The following is a 23,839-nucleotide window of genomic DNA, read 5'->3' as shown; positions in this document are numbered from 1 at the left end:
CTTTTAACTTATTTATTTTGAGAGAGAGAGAGAGCATGAGTGGGTAGAGGAGAAGGGAAAAAAGATTCCACGAGCCGTGAGATTGTGACCTGAGCCGAAATCAAGAGCCAGATGCTTAAGAGACTGATCTACCCAGGTGCCTCTCCTTTTTTTCATTTTCTTTTTGCTTTTGCTTTTTATTTTTTATTTTTTTTAATTTTTTTTAACGTTTATTTATCTTTGAGACAGAGAGAGACAGAGCATGAACAGGGGAGGGGCAGAGAGAGAGGGAAACACAGAATCTGAAACAGGCTCCAGGCTCTGAGCTGTCAGCCCAGAGCCCGACGCGGGGCTCGAACTCACAGACCATGAGATCATGACCTGAGCCGAAGTCGGACGCTTAACCGACCAAGCCACCCAGGCGCCCCGCTTTTTGCTTTTTAAAGTTTATTGGGGCGCCTGGGTGGCGCAGTCGGTTAAGCGTCCGACTTCAGCCAGGTCACGATCTCGCGGTCCGTGAGTTCGAGCCCCGCGTCAGGCTCTGGGCTGACGGCTCAGAGCCTGGAGCCTGTTTCCGATTCTGTGTCTCCCTCTCTCTCTGCCCCTCCCCCGTTCATGCTCTGTCTCTCTCTGTCCCAAAAAAAATAAATAAACGTTGAAAAAAAAATTTTTTTTAAATAAAAAATAAAAATAAAGTTTACTTATTTTGAGAGAGTGCGCGAGCAAAGCGGGGGAGGAACAGAGAGAGAGGGAGAGAGAGAGGATCCCAAGCAGGCTCTGCATCATCAGTGCAGAGCCTGATGCAGGGCTTGAACCCACCAACCATGAGATCATGACCTGAACAGAAACCAAGAGTCAGACATTTAACCGATTGAGCCACCCAGGCGCCCCCCCCTTTTTTTTCATTTTCTTAACATATTTCAATTGACCCAACTTTAAAGTCATTAATACCGTCTTCTAGTATGTCTCCTCTGCTGTAAATCCCATGCAATGAGTTCATGATCTCTGATGTTGTATTTTTAGTTTTAGTATTATCCACTGATTTTTTATAACTTCACTTTGTTATTAGTTCTACATCTTATCCATGATATCTATCTTTTCCTCTATCTTCTTCTACTTATTTTTTTCTTGAGACAGAGAGGGCACAAGTGAACGAGGGGCAGACAGGGAAAGAGAGAGAGAATCCTACAAGGGGCAGAGAGAGAGAGAGAGAGAGGAAGAGAGGGAGAGGGAGGGAGAAGCGGGGCTTGAGCTCACCTGATGCAGCCTCCAACTCATCAACTGTGAGATCATGACTGAGGCACCAGGCGCCCCTCTACTTATTTTTTTGATATTTTTAAGAAAGAGAAGAAAGAATCCCAAGCAGGCTCCACGCTGTGTGGAGCACAAACCAGGGCTCAATCCCACAACCCTGGATCATGACCTCAGCCAAAGTCAAGAGTCAGATGCTCAACCGATTGATCCACCCAGGCACCCCATATCTTTTCCTACTTATTAATAATAGTTATTTCAAAGTTATTATCTGTCCATTCCAATATCTGAGTCATTCATAAGATTTCTCCAATACTTTTTCTTTAATCTGTATTTATTTTTGAGAGAGAGACAGAGTGTGAGTGCGTGAGGGGCAGAGAGAGAGGAGACACAGAATCCGAAGCAGGCTCCAGGCTCTGAGCTGTCAGCACAGAGCTGGACATGGGGCTCGAACCCACAGACCATGAGATCATGACCTGAGCCAAAGTCAGACCCTTAAACGACTGAGCCACCCAGGCGCCCCTTGAATTTCTCCAATACTTTATATCCTTCTGGACTTTTTTTTTTTTTAATTTTTTTTTTTTCCAACGTTTATTTATTTTTGGGACAGAGAGAGACAGAGCATGAACGGGGGAGGGGCAGAGAGAGAGGGAGACACAGAATCGGAAACAGGCTCCAGGCTCTGAGCCATCAGCCCAGAGCCCGACGCGGGGCTCGAACTCACGGAGCGCGAGATCGTGACCTGGCTGAAGTCGGACGCTTAACCGACTGCGCCACCCAGGCGCCCCTCCTTCTGGACTTTTTATGTGTACTTGTTCTATCTGCTAATAATAGAAGGGAGTTAGTTAAAATCTCCAATTATGATTGTGCATTTTTCTACTTCTCCCTTTAGCTCTATCCATTTTTAAACAGCTTTATTGAGACATAATTCACATGCCATTGAATTTGCCCACTTAGGTGTTCAGTTCAGCGACTCTCCGTGAATCGGTAGGTATGTGTCCCTCATTAAAGTCCAGTGTCATCACTGCCAGATGTTCCCCCCACTTCCGCTGGTAGTTAGTCCCCACTTGTAAGCCCGGCCTAAGGCAACCACAAGTCTGGACATTTTCATGCAAATAGAAAATCCAGTCTAGTCTTTCGTGACTGGTTCCTTTCTTGCAGCAACTACGTCGTGCGTCTTTTTATCGCTAAAAGGTATTTTATTGTATGGACATAGCATGTTTTCTTTAGCCACTCACAAGCTATTTTGAATTTTTTCCAGTATTTATTATGAGTAATTCCTCTAGGAACTCACATACTCTGCAAGGTTGGGAGGCTGTCTTGTAGGAAGCTCTATATGCCCCGAATCAAGAACTGTCCCTCCCACACTTGTAATGCCAAGGGTCCAATCTAAAAATAAAAACTACTGTAAGTAAAACAGGGAACTTAATGTGGGAAGTTGGTGACACAGGTGATAGCAGGGATGAGGTGCCGGAGAGGGTGGGGAGGCGTCCCAGATGCGAAAGCCAAGGTGCAGAGCAGGAATCCATGACCGTCACTCAGCAGGGGGACAAAAGGAGGAGGTGTTTACCGGATCCCCGGTCCAGGGTCAACCAGCGGAAGCTGTAACCACAGCATGTCTACTTAAGAACAGCTAGAGTGACAGAGGAGACACAGCCATTGCTGGAGAGGTTACCTGAGGCCCAGACGGAAGAAATATTTTGTTTTTGTTCCCTAATCTCACACCCTTCAGTTTCCCCTGTTTCACCAAATTCATCTAGAAGCACTTGATACAGGAGACTGGGATACACCTGTGGGCCAGGCTTCCCCAGCCCTGGGAGCAGAGCAGGGAAGGTAGAGGAAGGAATGGGTCTGAGGACCAGGCAGGTCCAGGGTCAGCACGGTTCACCCACTCTGTTATTTGTCACCCTTCCTTCTCATCCTCCCGTGATACACATGTGACAGTAAGGTGACAATGCTGTCCTGCCTATCATGAATGGGCAAACCCCACAGTGACACTCTCATCCTCTCCCCAACAAGAGAAAATACAAAGTCCTAGAGGTCCTCGTTTGTATCTCAAGTCTAGGGTCTCTAAGCACAACGTGACTTTGCTTGATCTCATGATCTATGAACTGAATTCTAAAACAAAACCTCGCCAATCAATGTTCCATATCAAAACAAAAAATAGGGAAGGAAAATTTGTTGAAACATAAAAATATACACAGCAGGTACAGTTGCCAGGTATTCACCATAAAACGCTGGCTGATACCAAAAAAATTTTTTCTCTGCCCCCGTTGCACGTTATGCTTGCCATCAGCAAGCTACTGGTGGGTCAAGGTTCTTTCTTCATCACTGAAGACTGAATTTCTAGTAGTCCTGTCTTAATGGGTGCTTTAGCCTCCCACGGGAACTCACAGGGAAACACTACGAGGCTTGTCAGTGAATCTGTCAGGCTCCATACAGAGTCACCTGGCCCCAAATGTGTCCCAGCAATTCCTTAATTCTGCAGATCAAACACTCTAGCAGTAATGGTAACCTCCTTCTCTGTCGATTCCCTGGCACAAGATGCTCAAACGGCGTCAAGGACCTGTAATTGTGACGTCTGACAGGAGCCCAAGGTGCAAGGACAGAGAGCAGAAACCGCACGTGGCGTCTCCTCTCTCCCGCCGCCGCTCTCAGCAGCTCCCAGCCAGATTCCAGCTGCTTTTCTTACGATAGTTGTTTTCAAGACTGGACCCTGACCGGCAGGCCAGACAACAAATTCCACGAGACACTTCAGAATAATGAAGAGCTCCCCATATGGGCTGCATGAGAAATTTGGGGTCAAGGTCATCCCCCAAAGCAATACTGTGTTAACCTAGGCCCTAACTCTTAATTTTGATACAGCCCCATATTCAAATAACATTTGCTCTTGGATGTGAAATCTCAAGACCGTTGTCCACGAGTCTCCCTTTGTCTGATGAAAACAGTCATTTTTCTGTAATTCTAAACGTTACAATCATTCAGGAAAGGATTCTGACATTGTCAGGCATTACTAAGGAGAGGAATTACTAAAAATTCTCAACAGAGGTAGAGGGAACATTCATAGTAGATGGTTTCAACAGAGACAAGTTAGCAACGCAAGAAAATCACACATATAGGGAGTGATACGAAGCTCTGAATTTCACCAACATTCAAGACAGGCTTTTGGCATTTTCAAATACATTATTTAAAGATTTGGGGCACCTAAGGGGCGTCTGGGTGGCTCGGTTGGTTGAGCGTCCGACTTCAGCTCAGGTCAAGATCTCGCAGTTCATGAGTTCGAGCCCCGTGTCGGGCTCTGTGCTGACAGCTCAGATCCTCTGTCCCCCTCTCTCTCTGCTCCTCCCCAACGCGTACGCGCACTCTCTTTCGAAAATAAACATTAAAGAAGAAGAAGAAAAAATGCCCCTGAAAAATAACAGGAGGATATGTTTTGTGGGTATTTTATTTTATTAAATTTTTTAAAATGTTTATTTTTGAGAGAGAGACAGAGCATGAGCAGGGGAGGGGCAGAGAGAGAGGGAGACACAGAATCCGAAGCAGGCTCCAGGCTCCGAGCTGTCAGCACAGAGCCCGATGCGGGGCTCGAACTCATGAACCATGAGATCATGACCTGAGCCAAAGTTAAACGGTCAACCGACTGAGCCACCCAGGCGCCCCTAAAAAAAATTTTTTTTAATGTTTATTTATTTTTGAAAGAGAGAGAGAGACAGAGTAGGAGTGGGAAGAGAGAGAGGGAGACACAGAATCTGAAGCAGGTTCCAGGCTCTGAGCTGTGAGCACAGAGCCCGACGCGGGGCTCGAACTCACGGACCGCGAGATCATGACCTGAGCTGAAGTCGGACGCCCAACCGACTGAGCCACCCAGGAGCCCCTTGTGGGTATTTTATTTTTGCCAGCTCCACTTCTCATCTGTTTAGATGACGAGCAATGCAGTTCAGAGTTTTTCTTTTGCTCACTTGGTCAGACGTTAACTTGTATTCTTGCCTTTGCATGTTTAATGTGAACAATCTGGATGTAACTGGCGACTCAGAAGAGGCAGGAGATTTTATTGAAAAATTCCAGCTTCTGTTATTGAACACAGGGCATGGTAAGAGTTCCCAAACTCATTTGCATGTGCCAAAAAGTTGTGGCAATATAACTTACACTATTTGTTAAATAATAACGAAATCATTCGGTTTGGCTTACCTTCTATTATGGTACAAGACAAACGATATACATTGTGCAGCACCCTTGAGAGATGCTGTGCTATAAACATGACATATACCATATTCACAGATTAATTTCACATATGCTATGAAATTCTATAAATTCACAAGATGTAGCCATACTCAGGACTATAAGCCCTATATTTGTCTGAAGCAATAGGCTTTCTACTTGGCTGTCAAGATTACTGAACATACTCATACACAGACATACGTATCTTTATTTTTTTATTAAAAAAATTTTTTTTTCAACGTTTATTTATTTTTGGAACAGAGAGAGACAGAGCATGAACGGGGGAGGGGCAGAGAGAGAGGGAGACACAGAATCGGAAACAGGCTCCAGTCTCTGAGCCATCAGCCCAGAGCCTGACGCGGGGCTCGAACTCACGGACCACGAGATCGTGACCTGGCTGAAGTCGGACGCTTAACCGACTGCGCCACCCAGGCGCCCAATATCTTTAAAGCTTCATATGCATATCACTTAAAATAGAATATATAATCTTTTTTTAAAGATGCAATACCGTAGTTGGAAATTGATTTTTTTGACATTGCTATGGACAAATTTTCCTATATTCATTTGAGTCATTATTTTTGTCCTCAATATGAATAACTTGATTTATGATGAGACTAGACCATTTGCTGAGCACTTGTCTCTACTGCCTTTCCACATTCACTGCACACATAGGCTTTCTCTCCAATTTGGCATTCTGACGTTCAAGGAAGTAGAACTTCCTGCCAATGACCTTCCTACACTCATGGCATTCGCAGGATTTTTATAAATGTGTTTTATGGTATAGAGAGAAGGGCAATTATTTTCTTAAAAGTGTCTCACACTCGCTCTATTTCTAGGGTTTCTCTTCTGTGTGAGTTCTCTGATGTATCATGAGGTGTGATTTCTGGGAAAAAGCTTTCCCACAAGTGCTACATCCGTAGGGCTTCTCTCCTGTGTGAGTCCTCTGATGTATGATGAGCTGTGACTTCCAAATAAATGCCTTCGTGCATTCCTTACATCCATAGGGCTTTTCTCCTGAATGAGTTTTCTCATGTCTGAGGAGGAGTGACTTCCCACTGAAGGCTTTCCCACATTCGCTGCACCCATATGGTTTCTCTCCTGAATGAATTCTCTGATGCTTATGGAGACTTGACTTCTCTCTGAAGGCTTTCCCACATCCATCGCATTTATTGGGCTTTTCATCTATATGGGTTCTCTTATGAGTAATAAGTTGCGATTTTCCACTAAAGCCTTTCCCACATTCACCGCATGCATACGGTCTCTCTCCTGTATGACTTCGCTGATGAATAATGAGCTGTGACGTCTGAGAAAAGACTTTGCTGCACTCACTGCATTCATAAGGTTTCTCTCCTGTGTGAGTTCTCTGGTGTGTAATGAGATGAGACTTTCTAGAGAAGGCCTTCCCACACTCACATCCATAACGTTTTTCTCCTGTGTGAACCGTCTGATGTGTCACAAGGTGTGACTTCTGGGAAAAGGCTTTGCCACATTCACTACATTTAAATGGTTTCTCTCCTGTGTGTGTTCTCTGATGTACAATGAGTCGTGACTTCTTGCTGGTGACTTTTCCACAATCATTACATTCGTAGCATTTTGCTCCAACGTGAGTTTTTCCATGTTCGGTATGGAAAAAGGATTTCTCATATCCATTGAATTTACCAGGTTTCCTTCTTCCACGGTTTCCAGCCTCAGTAAATAAACCTAACGAGTGTTTCAGATGTTTTCCATTTGAGACATGCTTACTGGACTTTTGCTTTAACGGTGCAAGGTTCATGCTGGATTGGAATGTTTTTCCACTGGCATTAGTTTCATGGACTTGTTCCGATTTTTTAATCCTGTCTTGGATTTCTTGGTGCCAAGCTTTGTAATCGTCAACTTTCCAGTATTCTAGAAAGGAGAATGACAAACATATTTTGTGGATTCAATAATCGTGAACCAGGTGAACTAGAAGTGCAGAAAACATCATGCACAACTATACATGTTTGGGAATTAAAATTAAATAAAGTGCTCTCATGGAAACTGAGGTAGAAAACTAATAATAGATAAGGAAAAGGGGGAAAAAAAAAAACCTTGACTAAACAGGTTGCTAAAGGCCATGATATAATAATCTGTCCTAAGCAAAGGTAGGGTTTTATCTGAGCACAATCTGCATTAAAAAGTTGCACTACAAGGTAGGAAATGATGACACCAAAGTTATTCCTTTGGTTATAGGCATAGAAGGAGTAAACTTCCATAAAAGAAATCAAGTAGAGGGGCGCCTGGATGGCGCAGTCGGTTCAGCATCCGACTTCAGCCAGGTCACGATCTTGCGGTGCGTGAGTTCGAGCCCCGCATCAGGCTCTGGGCTGATGGCTCAGAGCCTGGAGCCTGTTTCCGATTCTGTGTCTCCCTCTCTCTCTGCCCCTCCCCTGTTCATGCTCTGTCTCTCTCTGTCCCAAAAATAAATAAACGTTGAAAAAAAAAAATTAAAAACAAAACAAAAAAAAAGAAATCAAGTAGAGAATAGAAGGAATGACCACAGGTATATAATAGTAATCTGAGGCATTTAACAATAAAAAGGGAAAGAAAATAGGAGGGAATTAGAATGATGACAAGAAAAAAACACAATGAATTCTCGGTACCAGTGAAAAGACAAGGGATCTATCAGCAGGATACGTTTGTGGCGTGGAGAGGGAAAAAGAACACACACGGTCTGAGGTGAGAAGGGTTGGGCTCCTTAGTACAGACCAGAGGAGCGTAGCTCACTCTAAAATCAAAGCAAAGACGGACAGATTATCCTCATACAGATAAGTGATCTATATAAGATCTGGGTATCTGAGAAGCTCATATCCGTGGTTCTGAGTCCCTTCTAAAGGTTTAGTGATTGGAGAATTATCTAAACAGCATTTCAAAGGTGCCCATCCCTCACTGCCTTTACGTCCACTGTAAACTGACATGTATTTTTTTATTAAAATTTTTTTAATTTTTTTTTAAATTTATTTTTGAGACAGAGAGAGACAGAGCATGAACGGGGGAGGGTCAGAGAGAGAGGGAGGCACAGAATCCGAAGCAGGCTCCAGGTTCCCAGCTGTCAGCACAGAGCCCAACGCAGGGCTTGAACCCACGAACCGTGATATCGTGACCTGAGCTGAAGTCGGACGCTTAACCGATTGAGCCACCCCGGCGCCCCTAAACTGGCATTAAAATTCCACCTTCTCACAGGTGACTCACCCGACAAGCTCTGACTTGGGACCTCTTCGCCTATTATCCAAGGCTGCTCTCGCTCCAGTTTGAAGATCACATCTGGTTTGATAAGTTGAAACCCTGTATATGAAAAATCACACATGACTTGAGCCTAATTCATTGGGCTTCAGACTTCTAAGAATAAATAAATGCTTAGTTTCAGAGGCTGTGCAGGGAGCCCTTCCATCTGGGATGTGAGTGTGCACTCAACACAAAAAAGCGCTGAGGACTCGTGAATTCTTAAGCTAAAGCCTAAGTCATTGCACACTTTAAAGGCCCCCGTTGATAGTAAGCGAAGAGGAAATGGCAAGTGCCCGGGCAGAGCCTGAGTCCGCACAAGATGTCCTTACCCAGGGACACGAGACTGCTCACATTCTCCAGCATCACATTTCTGTACAAGTTCTTCTGAGCAGAGTCCAGGAGCTGCCACTCGTCCCGTGTGAAGTTCACGGCCACATCCTCCAATGCCAATGACCCCTGAAAGAGCATGTCCCTACTGAATCTGAAGAAATGGATACCATAATAAAGGAAAGGCGGCAAGGCCCTGGAGTGGGAGCCCCCAGGAGCCGTCACGCAAAAGTGCCCAGTTCCCAGTAACGAATCGCAATTGCTCTGAGCCGGATGCCAGTTCCCTCTGTTCTTGTCTCTCTTACAGCTAGAGTCAGTCACGTGACTGTGGGCTGGAGATGGGACCTAGGAGGTGTGTGAGGACCATCCACGGGGAAGCTGCCGTTTTTGGGTAAAAGAGATACTGATTTTGCCCTCTGCCCCCTCTACCTTTCTTCCTGCTGTTACCGCAGACGTTGCCCTCAGAGCTGCTGCAGCCACCTTGGGCCGTGAGACAATGTGAGTGAAGTTTGGCAGAGCAGAAACCTGGAAACATTTTGTCCTTTATGATATCGGTCATGAGCTGTGCCAGCCCAGGACCGTCTACTTCCGGGTGTCTTGCAGGAGAAAGTTCTATGGCCTTATTATCAGAGCTCCCACTGTTTGTAAATGAAGTCATCTCTGATACACTGATTTTGACCATTCTTATCAGGATTCAGTACACAGGCTTTTTATCATATGCCTAGATTTGCATTATACCTTACTGGAGAAACAGAAGTCTTAAAAATCCTGTAGTGTTTTAAGTAAGATAGTATGACCTAGAATGTTTATCGACCCACAAGTGTGTGAGGTTCCACTCTGGTGTCATCAACACGAAGGTGAACGGGATTCACTCTGTCCTCACAGGGCCCTCAATCTTGTCGCCAGGTCAAGTTACCACAGATGCTGGGGCCGGAGAACATACGTGGTTTAAACACAACTGTAAGGGGTTATCATTTACCCCTTAGATCGGCAAAAGTGAAAACTTTTCAATATCCAGACAAGCCAAGAATATGGATGAATGCACTGCGGGTGTGGCTGGTTCAGAGTACCTTCTGTGTGCCAGCACTGGGGACAGTCACCTGTCTGCCAGCACCGGGGACAGAGTCACCTTCTGTATGTCAGCAGTGGGGACCGTCACCTGTCTGCCAGCACTGGGGACAGTCACCTTCTGTGTGTCAGCAGTGGGGACAGTCACCTGTGTGCCAGCACTGGGGACAGAGTCACCTTCTGTGTGCCAGCACTGGGGACAGTCACGTGTCTGCCAGCACCGGGGACAGAGTCACCTTCTGTGTGTCAGCACTGGGGACAGTCACCTGTGTGCCAGCACCGGGGACAGTCACCTTCTGTGTGTCAGCAGTGGGGACAGTCACCTGTGTGCCAGCACTGGGGAGAGAGTCACCTTCTGTGTGCCAGCACTGGGGACAGTCACCTGTGTGCCAGCACCGGGGAGAGTCACCTTCTGTGTGTCAGCACTGGGGACCGTCACCTGTCTGCCAGCACTGGGGACAGTCACCTTCTGTGTGTCAGCAGTGGGGACAGTCACCTGTGTGCCAGCACTGGGGACAGAGTCACCTTCTGTGTGCCAGCACTGGGGACAGTCACGTGTCTGCCAGCACCGGGGACAGAGTCACCTTCTGTGTGTCAGCACTGGGGACAGTCACCTGTCTGCCAGCACTGGGGACAGTCACCTGTGTGTCAGCAGTGGGGACAGTCACCTGTGTGCCAGCACTGGGGACAGAGTCACCTTCTGTGTGCCAGCACTGGGGACAGTCACGTGTCTGCCAGCACCGGGGACAGAGTCACCTTCTGTGTGTCAGCACTGGGGACAGTCACCTGTCTGCCAGCACCGGGGACAGTCACCTTCTGTGTGTCAGCAGTGGGGACAGTCACCTGTGTGCCAGCACTGGGGACAGAGTCACCTTCTGTGTGCCAGCACTGGGGACAGTCACCTGTGTGCCAGCACCGGGGAGAGTCACCTTCTGTGTGTCAGCACTGGGGACAGTCACCTGTCTGCCAGCACTGGGGACAGTCACCTTCCGTGTGTCAGCAGTGGGGACAGTCACCTGTGTGCCAGCACTGGGGACAGAGTCACCTTCTGTGTGCCAGCACTGGGGACAGTCACGTGTCTGCCAGCACCGGGGACAGAGTCACCTTCTGTGTGCCAGCACTGGGGACAGTCACCTGTCTGCCAGCACCGGGGACAGAGTCACCTTCTGTGTGTCAGCAGTGGGGACAGTCACCTGTCTGCCAGCACTGGGGACAGTCACCTTCTGTGTGTCAGCAGTGGGGACAGTCACCTATGTGCCAGCACTGGGGACAGAGTCACCTGTGTGCCAGCACTGGGGACAGAGTCACCTTCTATGTGCCAGCACTGGGGACAGTCACCTTCCGTGCACCAGCAGTGCCGTCCGCCCGGCTCGCACCTTAGAGCAGGGGCTGCAAATTGCCAAGCCCAGTCAGCACTTAGATGCTAAAATAAAGCTTCTTGAAATCCAGCTTCCAGCCATCGGTTCACGTACGATCCATGACTCTCTTGCAGGACCGCAGGGGAGGTGAGCAGTTGCGCCAGGGATGTGTGGCCGGAAAAGCCTAAAATATTCACCTTCTGCTCCTGCCTTAGAGACTTTCTTGTACATGTCCGCCAGGCAATAAATACATTGGTGTTTAAAACAGCAAGTCTGACAGACACCCGGGTGGCTCAGGGGGTTCAGTGTCTGACTTCGGCTCGGGTCATAATCTCGTTGTCCGTGGGTTTGAGCCCCGCGTCGGGCTCTGTGCTGACAGCTCAGAGCCTGGAACCTGTTTCGGATTCTGTTGTCTCCCTCTCTCTCTGCCCCTCCCCCACTCACACTCTGTCTCTCTCAAATGAATAAACGTTAAATAAATAAATGAACAGGGGTGCCTGGCTGGCTCAGTCCGTTGAGTGTCTGACTTTGGCTCAGGTCACAATCTCACAGTTCGTGGGTTCGAGCCCCATGTCAGGCTCTGTGCTTATGGCTCGGAGCCTGGAGCCTGCTTCGGATTCTGTGTCTCCCTCTCTCTCTGCCCCTCACCAACTAGCACTCTGTCCGTCTCTGTCTCTCAAAAAATAAAATAAAAACGTTAAAAAAGTAAACAAATAAATAAAATAAATTGTGAACTAATTCAACTCACTTCTAGAAAAAACCAGAATGATAAACCTCCACCCTACTTTCTAAAGGAAAGAGTCTATATACTCTGGAAAGTGAACAAAATGAAGCAAGTTATACTTCAGTTTCCACCATTTTTTCTTTACAACATCTAGAATGCAGTAAAATATATATACAAAGAAGTATAAAAATGTGACCAAGAACTACGGCCACAGAAAGTAAAACCAGCCAACAGAAGGAGATCTACAGATGCCTAAGTTATGTGAATTAAGAGATAGACTCTAAAATAACAATACTAAATATGTTGAATAACTTAGAGGAAACATGGATATGATAAGTGAAGGGATGGAATACTTCAGGAGAGAAAAGGAAATTAATTTTTTAAAAAAGAACCAAATAGAAACTCTAGACTGAACAGCTGATATTAAGTACATATCAAATGGACTTAACAGCAGATCTGATGTTATGAAGGAAAAGATTCATGAACTTGAAAATTGATTAATAAAAACCATACAGGGGCACCTGGGTGGCTCAGTCGGTTAAGCGCCTGACTCTTGATTTCGGCTCAGGTCATGGTGTCACAGTTCATGACATCGAGCCCCGCATTGGGCTCTGTGCTGACAGTATGGAGCCTGCTTGGGATTCCCTCTCCCTCTCTCTGCCCTTCCCCTACACTTGCTCTCTCTGTCTCAAACTAAATAAAGTTAAAAAAAACAACCACATACAAAGTATAAAGTATTGGAAACAATGTATCAAGTGTCAGTGACCGTAGGACAATATAAAAACATCTTATACACCATAATTGGAGGGTCAGAAGGAAGAAAATAGGGCAGAAAAAATATTTGAGTAAATGACGGCTGGAAATGTTCCAAATGTGAAGAAAAACATTCCACAGACACAAGAAACTCAAAGTATCCCAATCAGGATACATATAAAGAAAACCAGACCGAGGCTCATCAGAGCCAAATTGCCCAAAACTAAAACTAAAATCTTAAAATCAGCCAGAGGGTAAGACAGTACATTCCAGGGATCAACATAAGAGGGATGGGACAACTGACCTCCCACCAGAAACAATGCAAGCCAACGTAGAATGGAATGTCCAAAATGTTCAAACAAACAAAAAAATCTAGCATGTTTTTCAGGAAAAAAACCCAAAACAACCCTTTCAAAGGGTGGCTGCATGGAGACAGCACAGCATGTGTCCACCAACACCGAAGGCGGCCTCGTCAAGGAGGGTGGGCCCATCGCATGGTGAGAAGAAGGAGGGAGGAAGCCCAGAAGAAAGTGCTTCGTTCCTGTGCCTGGGGACTCAGGCAGTGGAAAGCAGGAGGGCAGAGTCGCGCATTAGCACATGTCCTCCAACACCCGAGAACAGGGACCACCACACAAACGCTCCAAAAGAAGGCAGGGAAAAGAAACAAAGAACAAACAGTACAAACAAAACAAATAGCAACATGGTAGACTTCAACCCCAATATGTCAATAATTACTTACAATGTTAACGGACTAAATAAACATTCCACAGAAAAGAGAGATTATCAGACTGGAAAAAGTAAGACCTACCTATAGGATACTTACAAAAGACACACTTAATTATGATTTTTTTTTTAATTTATTTAATTTTGACAGACAGAGAGAGACAGAGTGTGAGCAGGGGAAGGGCAGAGAGAGGGAGACACAGAATCTGAAGCAGGCTCCAGGCTCAGCTGTCAGCACAGAGCCCGACACGGGGCTCGAATCCACGAACCGTGAGCTCGTGACCTGAGCCAAAGTCGGTGACTTAACCAATTGAGCCACCCAGGTGCTCAAGACACAATTACAGAGGTACAAATAAGTTAGACGTAAAATACAGGAAAAGGTAATAGCACTCAGACATTCATATGGAAACTAGTGTAGCTACATTAATATTAAACAAAGTAAGCTTCAAGATAAGGGGTATTGCTAGAGATAAAAAAGGACATTTCATAACAACAGAAGGGTCAATTTTGATATCAAGAAAACATAATAATCCTAAATGTGCAAACATTTAATAACAAAGCTCCAACTGGCGGCTGGGTGGCTGAGTCTGTTAAGTGTCCAATTCCACTCAGATCATGATCTCTCAACTCGTGGGTTCAAGCCCTGCGTCAGGCTCTCTGCTGTCAGCATGGAGCCCATTTCAGATCCTCTGTCCCCCTCTCTTTCTGCCCTTCCCCTGCTCATAGGCTTGCACACACGCTCTCTCTCTCTCTCTCAAAAATGAACAAATATTGAAGAAAAAGTAACAGAGGGGCACCTGGGTGGCTCAGTTGGTTAAGCTTCCGACTTCAACTCAGGTCATGATCTCACAGTTTGTGGGTTCAAGCCCCACATCAGGCTCTGTGTTGACAGCTGACAGAGATTTCTTGCTTCAGATTCTGTGTCTCCCTCTCTCTCTCTGCCCCCTGTGCACTGACTCTCTCTCAAAAATAAATAAACATGAAAAAAATTGTTTTAATAAAAATAAGAAAATAACAGAGCTTCAAAATACATGAAGAAAATACTGACGTAAATAAGTGGGTGTAGTTTCAATTGCATAAGGCGAAAAAAGTTATGGATGTGGATGGTAGTGAAGGCTGCACAATATTATGAACATGTTTATGTCTATCTTATCACAACCAAAAAATAGAAAACATTATCAGCAATAATTAAAAGAATGCAAGTTAAAAATACAAGGAAATGTCATTTTTCATCGATCAGGTTGGCAAGGATAAAAAGTTGACATGGGGGCGCCTGGGTGGCTCAGCTGGTTAAGCGTCTGACTGATCTCAGTTCACGTCATGAGCTCAGGTCTTGATCTAGGGTCATGAGTTCAAGCTCCCTGTTGGGCTCCATGCTGGGCATGGAGCCTACTTAAAAAAAAAAAAAGAAAAAAAAAGGTGATACAACTCAGTGTTGGTAAGGATGTGGGGAAGAGTCAGCAAAACACTGTTGATAAACAAATTTGAATACACTTTTAGAAGGCAATTTTGTAATCTCTATTAATATGTAAAACTTGCATGGCCTTTGACCCAGAAATTCTATGTCTGGGCATTTATTGTACATAAACTCTTGTACAAATCCTCAAAAAAACCTGGAGGTTTTCACCGGCTCTCAATAATTGATTGAACCAGTAGACAAAAATCAGTAAGACTATTGAATTGAACATGCTATCAACTGATTTAACCTAATTGACATTTATTTATTGAACATTCCATCCAACAACACATTCTCCTTGATTCACATGGATTATTCCCAAAGATACACCATATGCTGGACCATAAAATAAGTCCCAAAGAATTGATATCATAAGGAGACGCTCTCTGACCATAAAAAAATACAATCAGAACATAATAACAAAAAGGTATGTAGAGAACTCCTCACCTCAAGTATTTGTAAATTAAGCAGCACACTTTACATGATTCAGGGTCAAAGAATAAATCACAGTGAACATATTTTGGATTTAATTCTAACAAAAACAAAACAGACCAAAAACCCCACAGTACTGGGACACTCTACTGGAGAAGCCTTACATGGATCTTAGGACAGTCAATTTCAGACATGTCTCAGCCATGCAGATGTGGCTCTTTTCATACAAGATATGAATTGGGGCACATATTCATTCAGTTCACTGGTTTAATGATTCCCTGTACCATGTTGGTAATCTAATTGAGTCTATGATGCCAGCCAGATTAGTCAATCTGACGTGTGAAGCTGTTAAACTCGTGAATGGCTTCTGAGGTTGATTAGGTATTCAATGTGATCCAGACTTATGCTGAGAAGTCAGTTCGCTGGAAAAACAACAGTCCTAATTTGTAGCATTTGCTAATCTGTGTTGAAAATATTACTACCATGGCTGATTTCAAGCTATCAAAGTTTAATAACTGGTTTACAAAACTCAGAATTTAAGTTTTGCAAGTTGGTATGAGCTGACTCCAACACATTACTGGTAATTAAAAAAAACAAAACAAAACAAAACAAAAGAGTGATTTTATGCCAAACACAAGATCTGGATTTCACATCCTATATAGGTTATTATCCCTACAAAAATAGTATATTTAATTTTGAAACAAATATCTTAATGCAAACAACACACACATTTTAGGCCCTTCTCTTCAACCATCACACTGAAACATTGGAAAGAATCATTAAAAAAGTTGTTATTAAAACTTGAATGGAAGGGGCGCCTGGGTGGTTCGGCTGGGTGCACGTCCAAGTCTTGATATCAGCTCAGGGCATGATCCCAGGGTTGTGGGATCAAGCCCCAAGTCTGGCTCCGCACTGAATGTGGAGCCTGCTTGGGATTTTCTCTCCCTTTGTGCCCCACCTCCCTGCTCACGCTCGCTCACTCTATCTCTCTAAAATAAATAAATAAATAAATAAATAAATAAATAAATAAATAAATAAATACATGAAATTAAAAATTTAAAAACTTGAATGGAAAAAAATCTCGATATACTGGCCAAACAGCAGAATGTATCTAATGGAAGAGGACATTTGCAGTGTGAATTACCACACTGATGAATTCTGCAAGAATCAAGATGAGAAGAAAAGAAGTCAAATATATTAAAGAAAAGTTTTTAAACTCAGAGCATAGATCCAGAAGAGAATATCCATCAAGCATTCCAAAACTGGAGAAAATGGAGAATAAAGGGGAGGAAATAATCAGAGAAGCAAAACAGGAAAATTGTCCAAAGTTGAAGGCAGGCAAAAGCTTTTCCAACTGAAAGCAATAAAAAAATGTAAATTAAAAAAAAAAAAAATGTGACAGGGTGCCTGGGTAGCCCAGTTGGTTAAGTATCTGACTTCAGCTCAGGTCATGATGTCATGGTTCGTGGGTTCGAGCCCCGTGTAGGGCTCTGTGCTGACAGCTCAGAGCCTGGAGCCTGCTTCAGATCCTGTGTCTCCCTTTCCTTCTGCTCCTTCCCCATTCGTGCTCGCTTGCTCTCTCTCTCTCTCAAAAAATGAATAAACCTTAAAAAAAATGTGAATAAAAATTTTATGCCCAGACACATCAGTGGATACAGAAGAAAATGCAATGAAAACCGCAAGGTACCATTTCACACCCACTAGAGTGGCCAAGTGAGACAGTAACAGTGTTGATGAGGAGGTGGAGAAATGGAAGCCCTTATATATTGCTGGTGGGATTGTAAAATGAATCAGCAACTTAAAAAACACAGTTTATCAGTTTCTCAAAATGTTAAATATAGTTACGACATGAACCAGCCACTGCACTCCTAGGTATGTATCCCAAGAGAACAGAAAACATATGCACAAGTGTTCACGGTAGCATCAGCCATGATAGCCAAAATGTGGAAATAACCCAAATGTTTAGCAAATAAGGAACTGATAAAATGTGGTATAGTCACACAACAGATTATTATTCCACAACAAAAGACAATAAAGTATTAATATATGTCCCCTCTTGAAAGTGAGCTACATGGAAGAAGCCAGTCGCAAAAGAACAGGTGTGATTCCATTGATATGAAATGGGCAGAAGGGGCAAATCCAGAGACACAGAGAGCGTACTGTGCTTGCCTAGAGCTGGGGCAGGGAGAAATGGGGAACACCTGCTAACGGGGTGCTCTTTTAGGAGGATGAACAATTAGATGGTTGCAGAAGTCTCTAAACTTACTAAAAAACAGTAAATTGTTCACTTTAAATGGGTGAATTCTATGGAATCATAACTAAGGAAATAAATGAATTACTTACCTGGGACTTAGTCATTTTCTGCCACACTTGGGAAATGGCCAGTAACTTTAGGCTCTGCTCTATCCTTCTTAATTCCTCTGGTCAGGACTCTCTTCACCAAGGATTCACCTCTGGGACTTCTTTATCTCAACTAAGCCAATTACTTCATGGAAACCGGAATCTGTTGAATCAGTTAACAAAGTCTCTTTAGTAGATGCAAATCTCCCTCTTTTGCTGAAAACTCACCTTCATTTAAAGCTCAAACTGTGTTTTCTATAGACTCTAAACAGACTTTAAATGGGTGATGAGTATTAAGGAGGACACTTGTGATGAGCATTAGGTGTGGTATCTAAGCGATGAAGCACTAAATTCTACACCCGAAGCCAACTTTACCATATATGTTAACTAACTAGAATTTAAATAAACTTAAATGAAAAAAAAAAAAAGACTCCAGGCTCCTGGGTGACTCAGTCAGTTAAGCATCCAACTCTTAATTTTGGCTCAGGTCATGATTTCACAGTTCGTGGGATCGAACCCTGCATTGGGTTCCACAAAGAGTGGAACCTGCTTGGGATTCTCTATCCCTCTGCCCTTCCCCTGCTCGTGCTCTCTCTCTCTCAAAATAAATAAACTTTTTAAATTTAATTTAATTAAAAAAAATTTTTTAATGTTTTATTTATTTTTGAGGGAGAGAGAGACAGAGCGCAAGCAGGGGAGGAGAGAGAGAGGGAGACACAGAATCTGAAGCTGGCTTCAGGCTCCGAGTTGTCAGCACAGAGCCCGATGTGGGGCTCAAACTCACGAACCGTGAGATCATGACCTGAGCTGAAGTCAGATGCTTAACTGAGTAAGCCACCCAGGTGCCCCAATAAACAAACTTTTAAAAAAAGACAGTAAACAGATCTAACAAGGACTCAAATAGCAGCGTATGCAGAAGGAACCCCACAGCATTGATAGCATTTAACCAAGCATTCATTGTCTCAGAAAGGAAGGGAGACAGCAATGGTGTGTGTGTGTGTGTGTGTGTGTGTGTGTGTGTGTGTAAAATATATAGTGAACAGGAAATAAGAACATCAATTTCATTTAAAAAATGTTTTCAATGTTTGTTTATTTTTGAGAGAAAGAGACACACACACAGAGTATGAGTGGCAGAGGGGCGGAGAGAGAGGAGACACAGAATCCGAAGCAGGCTCCAGGCTCTGAGCTGTCAGCACAGAGCCCGATGTGGGGCTGGAACCCACGAATCACGAGATCATGACCTGAGCTGAAGTCAGATGCTTAACCCACTGAGCCACCCAGGCACCCCATGAACATCAATTTCATTTTTAAATAAAGGCATGAATAAAAGAGGAAAGTGAATCCAACCATTCATGAGATGAATAATTCAGCTGAGTTTCTCCTCAAAATACAACAAACAATTCATTTTAAGGTCATAACGTTCTTTGAGAGTTCTAAATTAGTTAATACATGTAAGTACCTTAGAACTATAACTGGCACATACACATTTAGTAAATGCTAGTTAGCGCTCTTACTATTATAGGACATGATTATAGAGAAATCAGAAAATACATATCAACTAACAACTATTACCATAACCCCACTATTTCAAAGGTACCTCTCTCATAGGGTGTTAGAAACCATCTGACATTGTTACAAACTGTGATCTTACAGTCTTACATTTTTGAATTGCCTTTTATGCTATATAGTAAACCCACTTTCAGACCAATAAATATAACTGTAGACCTGTGATTATATCGTATAAAGACTCAATCAATTTTCAACCAACACCTGATATCCAGGCATCCCTCGTCTTCGAGCCCTGACCCCAAGTCCACCCAATCAGCAGCCTCAAAGACCTCCCAGTCAATTCCACAGCTCACTAATCAACCATTTGCAAAAGCCCATTCACCACTTACTCCACCAGTCATACTCCCAACAAGCCCTGTGAGTCCCAGTCACCAGACACATTCGGCCCATCACTAACTCCCACAACCCTATCACTTACACCAATAAGTCCCTCATTCACCCCCCAACTTATTAACTCCCACAGGCTTCCCGATGACTCCTCCGACTGTCCCCGCAAACTGTCGCCTCAGTTGTCCAAATCTACCATGTCCCCAGTCGTTCCCACAGCCCCCCAGTTACAGCCAAATGTCCACCAGTCTCTGCCTCCACCTCCAGGCTACCAAGTCACCAACCCCATAGTTCCACAATCAGTCCCTAACCCATAGTTCCACAATCAGTCCCTAACCCATAGTTCCACAATCAGTCCCTAACCCATAGTTCCACAATCAGTCCCTAACCCATAGTTCCACAATCAGTCCCTAACCCATAGTTCCACAATCAGTCCCTAACCCATAGTTCCACAATCAGTCCCTAACCCATAGTTCCACAATCAGTCCCTAACCCATAGTTCCACAATCAGTCCCTAACCCATAGTTCCACAATCAGTCCCTAACCCATAGTTCCACAATCAGTCCCTAACCCATAGTTCCACAATCAGTCCCTAACCCATAGTTCCACAATCAGTCCCTAACCCATAGTTCCACAATCAGTCCCTAACCCATAGTTCCACAATCACTACTCTTTCTTCCTTTTCTTTTTTGTTTTTAAAGGCGAACTCTGCGCCCAACCTGGGGCTTGAACTCACAACCCCGAGTTCAGTAATTGCACACGCCAGCGACTAAGCCAGACAGGTGCCCCAATACTCTTCTGATTGATACCCAGGCCTTCCTAATGGCTCAATCATTCCTACTGTCCCCAATTCCTCACCCATCAGGCATCCTAATCCTGATCGCTGGATTCCCCAGTCACCGATGTAAACTGACATCCTAGGCTCACTTCCTTCGTGAGCCTATAATTAGTGACACACACAGCGCCCCCCCCCACCTCCACTGGCCTCCCAAACTACTCAACCCTAAGGCAAAGTAACAGGTTAATGAGAAAAATCCCCCTCCAGTAATGTCCCCCCACTCACAGAGCTCTTGCAAACCCCAGCAATCCCCAAACCACACAAGACCCCAATCTATCACCCCGAAAATATTCAACTTCACGCTCCCTCCAATCAGCAAATTCTATTTGCCCTTCACTAACCCCACCAGGCACCCGATTTCTGCACTCCACAGCTGCCCCAATCGCTGACACCCCGAAGGCGCCCCCAGCCCACATCACTGACACCTTGAGACCAGCTCAGGCCTGCGGCCCCATCTTTCACTCCCCGAAGGTGACTTTAAGGCACGAATGCTTTAAATCTCTAATTCTGTTCCACCACTTTCTGCAGACCCCCGAACGCCGCCCTAACGGGTCCACAACCACCCCTCGCCCCACGCACCCCGCCAGCCCCGCCCCCGCCCCCGCCCCCACACTCGTCCGGACAGGCCCCCGCTCACTCACCTCACTACCCGTCACCGAGCCCCACGGCCCCTTCAGCAGGCGTCGGGCCCCAGCCGCTCTCAGCCCCGCTCCCTCCAGCGCCCTCCGCGCAGGCCCAGTCACCCATCCCCGGAGTCCCCTGCTCCGATCCTGCCTGACCGGCCCGCTCTGCCCCGCCGCCCCAGACCCCACTGGCCCCACACGCTGCCCTGACCCGCAGAACGCGCACCGGGGGCACCGCGGGGCCCGCGCGGGCACCGAGGCCGCCCCAGCCCCGCAGCCCGCCCGCTCCCCACACGGCCTCCCCCTCCGGCCAGTAGTACCAAGGTTCGCCCGGCCCACCGCGGAAGCGTGCGCGCAGCACTACATTTCCCAGAGTGCCGCTCGCCCCAGAACTACATCTTCCAGAGGGCTCCGCGGCGCGCCTGGCCGTATAAACTCCCAGGGCTTTTCACCAGTTGCCTGGTTGCAGGGCGCCGGCCGAGTGTACACGCGCTGGTGAACAAATGCGGGAGTTGGTGGTTTCTCGTTCCTTCCATAGGACAGCCTTTCAGTCAGGGAGAAGCACGCAACTTGACAAACTCCGGTACTAATGAAAGTAGGGGCCTGATTGTGCTCGGAGGACTTGCAGACCGGAAAGCAGTCTGGGGTGCCCAGCTGGCTCAGTCGGTGGAACATGCCACTCCAGATCTCAGGGTTGTGGGTTGAGCCCCATTTCGGTGTAGAGTAAAAATATAATATTAAAGGGCGCCTGGGGCCCAGTCCATTAAGCCTTCCACTCTTGATACCAGCTCAGGTCATGACCCCAGGGTCCTGAGATCAAGCCCCACATTGGGGTCTGCACTGAGCGTGGAACCTGCTTGGGATTCTCTCCCTCTGCCCGTCCCCTGCTTGCGCAGGCGTGCGTGCGCTCTCTCAAAATGAAAAAACAAACAACTAAAATCTTAAAAAAATATACTGGTGCCTGGGTGGCTCAGTCCGTTGAGTGTCTGACCGAGTTCAGCTCAGGTCATGATCTCACAGTTGGTGAGTTGGATCCCTGCATGGGGCTCACTGCTGTCAGCGCAGAACATGCTTGGAATTCTCCCTCTCTTGCTCTGCCCCCTCCCCTGCTCACACTCTCTCTCAAAAATAAAAATAAAATCAATTAATTAAATTAAACCTTTGGGGAAAAGACCGTAAAGGAATCCAAGGACAAGTGCGTCTCCCATGGGCTGAGCACTGGACATTGGGGTGTGGAATCCAGGTCTGGTCCTGCACTATGTGGTTTCGTGGGGATTCGGATCAGGTGATATCTGACACAGAAAGCACAGGGTAGATGTGAGTAAATCTTTTTACAGTGTGCCTCATCTCTTTTTAGAAGTTGTGCTCACTAAACTGTAAGTATCCTACTCTTTTAAGATTTGAAGGAATAGGGGAGCCCCTAGTTTAGCATGGGGGGGAAAAAGTGAGGTGAGCCAAGGGCTGGGCAGAGCATTAACTCTTAACACTGCCAACAAGTAAACGAAAGCTGGTCTCTTGATGTTTCAGGAGTATTTGAATGATAAACATGTTGGAAACTGGCGACAGCTCAGATTTGGTTTGGGTTACCTAGTTCAATGGAAGCTAGAGTTCATTGTTCCCAATGATCACACTCACACATATTAATTCATTCAACAGTTTACTCAGTAAACATACAGGTACAGAGATTTTCTTTTCAAGCACAGCAGAGAGATGTGTGTGCACCAGTCTGAGCTCCCACAGCTCCCACAGGCGCCCTTGCTCTCCAGGTGCACCAGGCAGTGGAAACACATGCCAGCAACTTACAGACTGCTTCTCACCAAAGGGACAACAGCTGACCTTGTTCATTAGCTGTCTGCCCTGTCCTTGTGTGTGAGGCACAGCTGGCCCAGATCTCAGATGTCATTGCCTGACACATTCTGCTCTGTACAAACACATACAACAGAATAAGTATATATGACTTGTTCATGCACTTAGAGCAGCCCTGTGGCCACCATGGTTTGGAGATAAAGCCACACAGCCATTCCAATGGCTACAGTGGTAGTTTAATATGCTTCCTTAACATAACCGCTCTCTAACAAATGCTAGAAGTTAATCTGCTTCCCCATCTTCTTGGGAATCTCAGCTTGATGTGGGTTTTTTGTAAATAATTTTAAAGCTAGGAATCATAGCAATGCTTTAAATGAGAATCTAATTACAAATGTCACTTCATTTGTATTTCTCTCTTATCTTACCAGTGGCTGCTTCTATAGCTACACTATTTGTTGGGCACTTTTAATGATTAAGGTGTTGTAAAATATCTATGTATAATGACTTAGTTATGCAATAAAGTTGGTGTTCCCAGGTTTATTTAATCTTAGCATCTGAAAGGAATAGGCTCAATGACAAGATGTCCAGACTACCTGGATTCAATGAGTAGTCACTGTGACCTAAGTTACAAAGACCCCCAAAGAAAATATAGTTACCAGATGGCACCACCAAGTCCACAGGTGGGGTGAGCCACGCTGGGAGGCGCCTCGTAACTTAGCTACTGATCATGCTTGTGAGCTGGTCACAAGAAGTTACACTGCCTGTGTCTATGCTGCAGACAGACATGATGAGATGAAGTTTTCT

The 23,839-nt window shown here is 45.4% G+C and overlaps 1 protein-coding gene across 1 annotated transcript; it reads right to left on the bottom strand.

The window, feature by feature from the left end:
• Nucleotides 1–5,815: 5,815 nt before the first annotated feature.
• LOC124527811 (zinc finger protein 84-like) lies at nucleotides 5,816–21,448 on the bottom strand. Its single transcript, XM_047101053.1, has 5 exons — nucleotides 21,248–21,448; nucleotides 17,876–18,035; nucleotides 9,021–9,147; nucleotides 8,659–8,751; nucleotides 5,816–7,335 (listed from the first exon to the last, which is right to left on the bottom strand). The coding sequence occupies exons 2-5, from the start codon at nucleotides 17,888–17,890 to the stop codon at nucleotides 6,281–6,283; spliced, it is 1,290 nt and encodes a 429-aa protein (XP_046957009.1). The 5' UTR covers nucleotides 17,891–18,035; nucleotides 21,248–21,448; the 3' UTR covers nucleotides 5,816–6,280.
• Nucleotides 21,449–23,839: the final 2,391 nt, after the last annotated feature.

The sequence above is a fragment of the Lynx rufus genome, unplaced genomic scaffold (assembly GCF_022079265.1).
Source record: "Lynx rufus isolate CCGP_SWC_20201006 ecotype Redwood Valley unplaced genomic scaffold, mLynRuf1.p SCAF_55, whole genome shotgun sequence".
In the NCBI taxonomy this organism is placed as follows: Eukaryota; Metazoa; Chordata; class Mammalia; order Carnivora; family Felidae; genus Lynx; species Lynx rufus.
The sequence above is the reverse complement of the archived record's forward strand: the minus strand, read 5'-3'. Positions and strand labels throughout refer to the sequence as shown.

Coding starts and splice junctions, on each gene's coding strand:
- LOC124527811 (XM_047101053.1), bottom strand. Junction 8,752..9,020: donor GAGCAGTCTCGTGTCCCTGG/GTAAGGACATCT, acceptor TTTCATATACAG/GGTTTCAACTTATCAAACCA. Junction 7,336..8,658: donor CCCAAGTCAGAGCTTGTCGG/GTGAGTCACCTG, acceptor TCTCCTTTCTAG/AATACTGGAAAGTTGACGAT.